Here is an 8,558-nt window from a genome sequence, read left to right on the forward strand (position 1 = left end):
TATGTTCTGAATCCGTCTCAGGATATGTATGATTTCATGGCATTGGATAGACCATCCACACCTGTAATAGATCGTGGAATAGCCTTGCACAAGATGATCAGGCTTATAACAATGGGATTGGGTGGGGAAGGATACTTAAATTTCATGGGAAATGAATTTGGACATCCTGGTAGGAGCACATGAAATGTTTGCTGCACTAAATGAATTATAAGTACACTCCTAACTGTTCTTTTAACTCGAATCAGAGTGGATAGATTTTCCTAGAGCCGATCAATATCTTCCTAATGGCGAAGTCATCCCAGGAAATGGCTTCAGTTATGACAAATGCAGGCGTAAATTTGATCTGGTAAGTTTTAATGAATTTAATACTTTTTCATGTTGTTAGATCCTTGAGCAACTTGTGCTCTATCAGCCTCTCTTACTATTGGATTATGACGACCAACAACATATACGGTTGATATTTATTTATAAAAGGAATACTAAAACAAGAAAATGGCCCCAAGGACTCAAGTAACTCTTGATTCTTTGGAATCTATTTTGCCTTCTATATTGGCTGAATGTAAATAATGAAATCAGTATAGTACAGTGAGATCCTATCTTGAACAATTCATTTTGCGGACATTCTTAGTGCAAATATATTTTGTAAAACACTGTCTGTGTTGCATCATCTCGAGGAGAGCCCTGTGCAGCAGTTGCATCTTTTTATCTTTAATGAACATCGGTGTATATCCAGGGTGATGCAGACTATTTGAGATATCGTGGATTGCAAGAATTTGACCGAGCGATGCAACATCTTGAAGAAACATATGGCGTATGTATTCTTTGCACTGAGTTTCCTTGCATTAGTTGAACTAAGGGTGTGATTGTATTTCTGATAGTTGTAGATATTATTATCTAGAATATGGATTCAAATGCATTCGGCATAATATTCTGCATGTATTGATTTGGAAAAGAGACATGCATGTTGTAATGCTCCCTCTGATAAGTCTGATTGTTTCATCTGTTGTATTAATAATACCAAACCTGTTTTAGCTCGTAGTTGGGAACTGGTAAGAGCTTGTCATTGCCCTCAAGAGATTTTTACATTCAACTTTCCAGTTTTGAATGCATCTGAGTTGATTTTCTTAGGTAAAATAGATGTAAATAGCCAAAAATTGTTTTCTACAGTTCATGACATCAGAGCATCAATACATATCCAAGAAAGATGAAGGAGACAGAATAATTGTATTCGAGAGGGATGACTTAGTCTTCGTCTTCAATTTTCATTGGAGCTGTAGTTATTCAGATTACCAAGTAGGCTGCTTGAAGCCTGGAAAATACAAGGTATTTGAGAAAACATTTTATTTTGTACTTTTAATTTTGTTTTGATACAGTTGTTGTCTATCCCTTGAAGAAGCAATATTCTTATAGTATGGGTATACATTTCAGGTTGTGTTGAACTCAGATGATTCGCTATTTGGAGGATTCAACAGAATTAGTCATGATGCCGAATATTTCACCTTTGTAAGTTATTCACCTTTGGCACTCACTTTTTTCACATTCTTCAATTAATAGCGTAGCATTTCATTTCTTTGTTCTCTACGTATGGCTACATTAGGTTTTGTATCGACCTCTTTAAAACATGATGAAATCGTTTTAATTATCATGAGAGTACGAAATCAGCTTTTAGAGAACCTCTTTAGAATCAGCTTCATAAAAAAATTGGGTATTGGTAGTAAATTTTATACTACTTCATAATCAAATGTGGTGATAGCATTTTCCTCAAAATGATGTTAACAGGAAGGGTGGCATGATGAACGGCCGCGTTCATTCTTAATCTATGCACCTTCGAGAACAGCAGTGGTGTATGCGTTAGTAACAGATGAAACAGAACCTGTTGATGTTGAAACTGGTATTATTGAAGCCTAGCTTTGTGAATGAGTTGGTGATTCTGGTTTATGACTCCAGCTTGCTATTCTGTCCACTGCAACAATCCGGGGGGATCAGAACCCTTGAAGAAGCAAAAACAAAGTCGAAAAATGATGAACCACTTGGAGCTAGCCTGATATAGCTTAAATCCCCATTGCCCAGTGGCTATATCTCAAGCTTTTCTGAGCAATGAAAAAATCCATAATTAACTGTGTATGGAAATCTCGACCGTGCATCCTGCTCGGCACTTGTAAAGAATTCAGATGGGATATTCCGACTATGATGAATGTAATCTCCATGTATATCCTTGTTCGTATTCAGAGGGTATTTATCCTCTTTAAGCCCGACTTACCTCATGTTAAAATATAGTGGTATCGTTTCTTGTGTCTGTTAGGTTTCTCGTCCTTTTAAAATAAATATTATTATTTAAATATAAATATGAATATTGAAGACAACGTGTTTTGGTTTAGAGTCAATTATTTAGTTTTATAATTAGTGGATAAGAGTTGGTTATTTAGTTTCCATAGTTAGTGGATTAGTGGTATAATTAGTGGCATAATCGTTGTCCATTACTTTGACTCGATTTCACACACTTTGGTAGTTTAAGTTTACTTTAAAAATGAAATATAGCACTACAATGGCTCTTTAGTCAAGTTAGTACTAATATGATGTTGTAATCCCTTTGCTAGAATGGGATCGGTTTTAGTAGTTTGGTTTTCTCTGTTATCTGCTATGATCAGCAAATATGATCATCCATTTGTAGGTTTCTTTTCTCTAAGAAGTTGGTTTATATTTCAGGAGAGAAAAATAAACATTGGTCCGGGGAGTATTTTCTGTGTTTTGGAGAAAGTTGAACAGAAATGGTGGAAGAAACTATTACGTGGAGATGAAAAGATACATTATGTCAATGTAGACTGGGATAAATGGGTGGATGAAGATGATGTGGATGGTATGATTATCTTCTTTTGCTTGTGTATTTTACCAGTTAGGTTTGTTTCATAAGATAGTGATGTGATCGTGTTTCTTGCAACTTTATCCGGACCTGACAATCTTGATTTGGATGGAATGGATTTCTCGGTAGGATTCATCAAGTTTTTAAGTTTTATTTTGTGTTTATCATTGGAAGCTCTAATGTACATTAATTTTGGTTTTGTTGTGCAGAAATTTGGCGACATGGGTCTTGATGATGATGCCATAGGGGATGACCTTGAGGAGAGTGACGATGAAGGTGCTGTGAATTAAGTATTGGTTTATGCATGAAATTGGTAAATGTGTTATGTAATCGTATAAACATTTTTAAGCTGCAGTTTTGTTTAAGACTTTATTTTGGGCATAGGACTTCAAATGGGACATGTTTCATCACTAATTGTTATTTAGATCGTTATTTGAACTCATTCATAATGCAAACTGGACTTACGAGTGAATGGTTCTGCATATGATTGGACTTAACAATTCACAAGGTTTGTGAGATATGATCTGAATTTACTCTATGGTATGCCACCTTATGCGACTGACTTCATTATATGTTAGGTTTCTTATAAATCTAGATTTGGAATGAGTTGGATTTAGTTTCTTTTGTTTATTCTCATGCTTTGGGTATCTTATGCAGGTTAGAGTTGGTGCTCTATTAATCTACTATTAACATATGTGACCGAACAGATCTCATTGGAAAATCAAACGTGTGATTGAATTTCTCCTTACCGCACAATTGGTGTATGCATTTCTTATAGTACAATTTTAGTGTGAGAAGTGAGAACCAATAATAATCTACTATACTATTTTTATTATTGTTAGATTTATTAATGTTTATACACTGACTCTCGATTATCATAATTCATAATATAATTAATTGCAGATTATTACAATAAGTGCCTCCGCGAACAAGCTGTCGAATATTCAGAAGCAAGCAGATGAGTATGCAAGATTGATTATGGAAGAATTGGACCCTAAGTATGTGGAGTAAGTGGGAGGTTTAGGTTTTATAGTTTATAATGATGAGATTGATTTTAATTTTAAATTTACTGTGGTGTATAAAGAAGTTATAAAAATAATGAGTAATTATTCATTGTGTTTAATTCTTTATTGTAATAGATTTTTATCTTCCCACTCCATGATTTAATGTTTAAACATTATATTATGTGATTTGTTTCAAATTTATTATGCTTCAATTTCTATAGATTTTTTATTATAACTAAATAATTTAAAATTGAAAATTAATATTTTAAAACTATATTAATGCTTCAAATTTATTAGCACAGGCGTGATACTAATGTTGATAAACTCAGAGCTCACATTGTACATTACAGAAGATAGCGTATGACATTATGAGAAAGAAGGGAAAACAGAACATGTGTAGAAAGGAAAACAGAGCAAGTTTGAAAAGTTAGGAGGTAAGAAAACTAGCGTGGGAGGCAGAGGTGGTGTGCAAGCTATGCAGAGTGGTCATCGGTGATGCGGACGAGCTCAACGCCTCAGCCAGTGGCCCATCCCAATTGATTTGAGGCGTAGAGCCCCCATCGCTCCCAAGCTTTAAGGAGATGGACAGGTTAGTAGCGGAGCGAGGGGCGTGGTCGTCAAGTGATGTAGGCCAATCGTCGAAGAAATGCCGGAGCGTTGGATCTCCGGCGGGCTGAGTCTCGGGCCTAGAAAATGAAAATAGTGAGACAGATGGAAATAGTACTACTGTTTAAGATGAAAATAAAAAAAAAAACGTTACTCCTACCCTGGGAGGGAGAGGGTGAAAGGAGTGGGAATTTCCACAGGCTTTCTTGAACGGTTCTTGCCGCGGTGCATGTGGCGGTGGCAGTATTTCTGGGAGGCGACGGCGTCCCTCGAGCAACGCCATTTCTTGCCGTCGGTCCGGCGGCACCTCCCCGGCTCAGGATCCATGCCTCCTTTGCCCCAATACCCCACTGCCACTATCAACCATTGATCATATGTTTGTTTCAACTTGAACAAGGATGATTAATGAATGCTACTTACAAGAAGAAGAAGGATGGTAATAATGGAGAGGAGAGGAGACAAGGCTCTTCCTGACAAGATGCAGGAGCTCCGCCGGAACGCCTCCGCCGCCCATTATGTGCCTGAATATGAGAGCCTGAAGCTCAAGCTCCTGCCACTGCGCCCAACTGAAGTAGCTCCCACCACCCATTCCCATTCCTGTACATATTAGTAATTATCAACACTAATCAATAATCAATTAATCCCTGAATCAGAATCATCCATCATATATATATATAGATAGAGGGGGAGAGATGTATTGTACTGTTACTGGGATGCTTGGTGGCAGAGGTGGAGTAGTGGTTGGATTGAGGTTGAGATTGAGGTACAAACAAGGGAAGCGCAGGTGCAGGTGCAGGAGATGATGAGTCCAGTCTTGGTAGCTTATTAGTTGATGTTTGATGCTCATCTTCTTCTGACTCCTCTCTCCAATGCTTCAGATTGAAATCCATTGGAAAAGCTTTTTTTTGCAGTTTCACACACAGTTTCTTGTTTTGGTTGGATACTTGTCAAACTGTTTATAAGCTACCAAAAAAGTTAAAACTGCTTTTCTTAACTCATTAAAATCTACCACTTCTTTAAAATTTAGAAAGACTAAAGGCCAAAAAAGTGGGGGTGAGAGAGAGAGAGACTGACACTGAGAGGAAATAAGCCTGCTCGGCAGCTTCGGGAACACAATTTAAACAAATAAAAAAGAAGCTGTAAAAGGATAGTAGTGTTTCGAGGATGAAAATAGGGTATACCGCTATCCATTCATGATTTAAAGTATTCATGATTTAAACTTTCACTTTGACACTAACTGAGTTTAACAAAAAAAAACTTGCTAATTGAGTTTAAAGCATATTCCTTTTTAGATTGTCCTATAGTTGAGTTATTTTATTTTTTAAAAAACTATATTATCTCTCATACTTTACTTTCTCTCTACTTGAATATTTAGTACATTAATTTCTTAAATTTTGTAGGCAAAAGAAAAGTTCCAACTATCTTGAAATGAAGAGAGTATGAAAATAAGCGGGTAGAAAAAAAGTTATTTAAATGCAGGTCTCATATTTATCAAGTATTAGTTTTATAATAAAATATGAATATAATGAATTAGTAAATAAAGAGTCCACCCATCATGAACGAAAAAAATAAATATAAATAGTGTTATTTCTTGGACAGAGACAAGTGATAATTATCACAAAATAAGTGTTTAATACATGTGTAAAACGTACCATGTTTTCATGGTAGTAATACTATCTTTCTGTGTTTGCACTACAAATCAAAAACATGGGAGAGAGATATAGCTGACAATAGCAAATTCCATTTTCAGGCATATCCCAGAAAAAGACACTGTTCTCTGCAGTCTGCATAGTTTTATCACAAGAAACTTGGTCTTGGTCTTGGTCTTGGTCAATTTGTGCTAAATAAATCATCCATACCCAAAAAAAACACAGTATATAAATGTTTATTATTACACTTTAGCAATAATACTACAGCTAATGTAAATGGAGAATTTTTAATGAAAGTTAATAGAAAAATGTAAATTAATGTATTAAAAAATAATTTGTTGTGACTTACTATTATCTATAAATGGAGACAATAAATTAATGTATTAATAAAATAATATGTTGTGATTTAATATTATCAATAAATGGAGATAGAAAAATGAGATGACTCAAAATTCCAGTAGTTTCATCACTTTTTTCTTATTCCAGAGAATTATCCAGAAACCATTAATACTTTCCACCTCTGTCATGAGGTAAAAAATTTACCTGTTTTTACTTTGAAAACTTTTACCAGACCCATGTGAAGATAGTATAAAAATATGTGTTTTTGGTTGATTTATTTGTCATGACACATGCATGCGAGGGCTCTTTAAAACAGGAATTTATGTTTGAGAGTGACGGGGAGGATTTTTTTTATGGATAGTGTATTGTGTATGAGTATTAATTAATTTACTATGCTAATTCCAAGATATTCTAGTTTGGCTCAGTCTAATTTTGGTGTAATAAAGAAATAGGTTTCTCTAGGTGTTATTCTCAGAAATAAAATAATCTGTATTGGGAGATTAACCAAACACATGTTATGACATAAGTGTTAATCGCGATGCAATTTCAGGCACTTTGCTTTATGGTCAAATGACCTACTTATTAATTAATTGTGGGCAATAATTTACTTATTCGGTTATAAATGGTGACATGTAATGTAACAGTATCATATTATTATTTTATTATATTAGGACGTCTTAGAGGAGAGAAAGGAGAGAAGGTATATATCGAAAAAATATACTCCCTCCCTCCGTTCCACAATAATAGAGTCACTTCATTTTCTGCACTCGTTTTAAAAAAATGAGGATAGATATAATGTCTTTTCAAATACTTTTTCTTTTGAAAAATTATTTTTCATTAAAAGAAGACAAATATGATAGTTATAAGACTTTACCTCTTCATTTATCTTTCCCCTTGGAGATGCTCTTAGAGCATTCACGTTGTGAGACCTCCCGTCATGCTACAACTCTCCGCCATATTATCATTTTCCTTTTTTTGCATCAGGCCACTACTTTTATAATAGATGTCCTCTCCTCACGCCTCCTAAACAATTTGTATTATTCATTGTTTTAGTTGTAAAACTATAATAAGAAATGACTTCATATGGATAACAAAATAAAATTACAACTTCACGTAAAATGGAGTAATAAAATTATGCCTGAATAGAAAATAAAATTAAATCAACTAATGATATTTTTCGATCTTCTCCATGAGTACGCGTAACATTTGATTGTTCACTTAGAGCTCCTCCTTGGTCATCTTCGACGTATCCTTGACTTCCAGTTTGGAGTATTGTTGGACTATCACTCATTTTGAAGTGATAAAGAGCCTCATAAATGCTATCTTGAGTCGGGTTGTGTGTACGACTTTGGTGAGTGTTGGGAGATGACATGTTCCCAATTTCTTGGGAAATTTCAAGCAGCGGGTCTACAATCAATCTAGGGCCCCCCAGATTCATATTTTGTAGAGAAATAAATTTCGTAAAAGATAAATGTGTTGAATGAATAATGAAGTTTTAGGTCGTGAGGGATGTGTATTTGTAAATTTTGACATTTAAATTTATTTAGAAAAAGAAAGAATCCAATCAACCCTCGAAAAACCACCCCGTAAGCCCGTCGTGGATTGGAAGCCCACAAGGGGCTTCGTCGGATGCTCCGACCCTCCCGCCGCGATGCCCCTATAGCGCCCATCGGCCACTTGTCCCAACCCCCCATAGTAGAGGGGAACACCTATTGGTTTCTGGATTACAAGAGATAAAAGTCGGGCTTAATACAACCCAAAAGAAGGAATACAAATGAAATGACTGAAACTGAATTACAAGGAAAAATCGAAACAGTAAACTGTAAAGAGTATTTTAGCCGAGTCGATGAGTCATCTTTCCGCAAAACGAGATACGCCCCGGTAGTTCTTTTGGATTGGCGTTTCGTCCCCAAAGATAAAACGACTACGTCTCTGGTGAAGCAGCGTCACTATCAGCAGAGCTCTGGCGAACTGGATGGAGGAGAGGGCAAGACAATTGTAACAGCCCGCTCTCCTAGGGTACAATAAATGCGGCGGCTGCTACCCAAAACCGACTCAAAAGAAGTAAACATAGGCTAGGGTTTCATTTAAAGAGTACTG

General features: G+C 35.7%; 3 protein-coding genes across 5 annotated transcripts in view; 2 read left to right on the top strand and 1 right to left on the bottom strand.

The window, feature by feature from the left end:
* LOC125205891 (1,4-alpha-glucan-branching enzyme 1, chloroplastic/amyloplastic-like) overlaps positions 1 to 2,296 on the top strand; it is a 12,670-nt gene extending 10,374 nt beyond the window's left edge. Inside the window, exon 22 of the mRNA XM_048105069.1 lies at positions 1,780 to 2,296. Within this exon, the coding sequence (XP_047961026.1) occupies positions 1,780 to 1,908 (129 nt within the window). The 3' untranslated portion in view covers positions 1,909 to 2,296. The remainder of the gene's footprint in view (positions 1 to 1,779) is intronic.
* LOC125205892 (co-chaperone protein p23-1-like) lies at positions 2,098 to 3,948 on the top strand. 2 transcript variants are annotated; one of them, XM_048105070.1, is made up of 5 exons: positions 2,098 to 2,232; positions 2,707 to 2,857; positions 2,978 to 2,985; positions 3,070 to 3,136; positions 3,764 to 3,948. In XM_048105070.1, the coding sequence occupies exons 1-5, from the start codon at positions 2,098 to 2,100 to the stop codon at positions 3,820 to 3,822; spliced, it is 420 nt and encodes a 139-aa protein (XP_047961027.1). In that variant the 3' UTR covers positions 3,823 to 3,948. The 2 variants fall into 2 exon arrangements, with proteins under 2 accessions (XP_047961027.1, XP_047961028.1); XM_048105071.1 differs by having other exon boundaries at positions 2,098 to 2,196.
* Positions 3,949 to 4,169: 221 nt separating this feature from the next.
* Positions 4,170 to 5,439, bottom strand: LOC125207676 (growth-regulating factor 4-like). 2 transcript variants are annotated; one of them, XM_048107117.1, is made up of 4 exons: positions 5,174 to 5,439; positions 4,891 to 5,067; positions 4,631 to 4,826; positions 4,170 to 4,550 (listed from the first exon to the last, which is right to left on the bottom strand). In XM_048107117.1, exons 1-4 carry the CDS (start codon positions 5,358 to 5,360, stop codon positions 4,292 to 4,294), a joined length of 819 nt encoding a protein of 272 aa, XP_047963074.1. In that variant the 5' UTR covers positions 5,361 to 5,439; the 3' UTR covers positions 4,170 to 4,291. The 2 variants fall into 2 exon arrangements, with proteins under 2 accessions (XP_047963074.1, XP_047963075.1); XM_048107118.1 differs by having other exon boundaries at positions 4,631 to 4,820; positions 5,174 to 5,438.
* Positions 5,440 to 8,558: the final 3,119 nt, after the last annotated feature.

The sequence above is a fragment of the Salvia hispanica genome, chromosome 2 (genome assembly GCF_023119035.1).
Source record: "Salvia hispanica cultivar TCC Black 2014 chromosome 2, UniMelb_Shisp_WGS_1.0, whole genome shotgun sequence".
Taxonomy (NCBI): domain Eukaryota; kingdom Viridiplantae; phylum Streptophyta; class Magnoliopsida; order Lamiales; family Lamiaceae; genus Salvia; species Salvia hispanica.

What these genes read in the sequence shown, in the direction of transcription:
- LOC125205892 (XM_048105070.1), top strand. Translation starts at nt 2,098, where the DNA reads ATGAAAAAATCCATAATTAACTGTGTATGGAAATCTCGACCGTGCATC. An exon ending in TCCTTGTTCGTATTCAGAGG is followed by an intron (nt 2,233 to 2,706) that starts GTATTTATCCTC and finishes TTTATATTTCAG; the next exon opens with GAGAGAAAAATAAACATTGG. An exon ending in TGAGGAGAGTGACGATGAAG is followed by an intron (nt 3,137 to 3,763) that starts GTGCTGTGAATT and finishes AATTAATTGCAG; the next exon opens with ATTATTACAATAAGTGCCTC.
- LOC125207676 (XM_048107117.1), bottom strand. Translation starts at nt 5,360, where the DNA reads ATGGATTTCAATCTGAAGCATTGGAGAGAGGAGTCAGAAGAAGATGAG. An exon ending in TTACCATCCTTCTTCTTCTT is followed by an intron (nt 4,827 to 4,890) that starts GTAAGTAGCATT and finishes AATGGTTGATAG; the next exon opens with TGGCAGTGGGGTATTGGGGC. An exon ending in TTCACCCTCTCCCTCCCAGG is followed by an intron (nt 4,551 to 4,630) that starts GTAGGAGTAACG and finishes TTCATTTTCTAG; the next exon opens with GCCCGAGACTCAGCCCGCCG.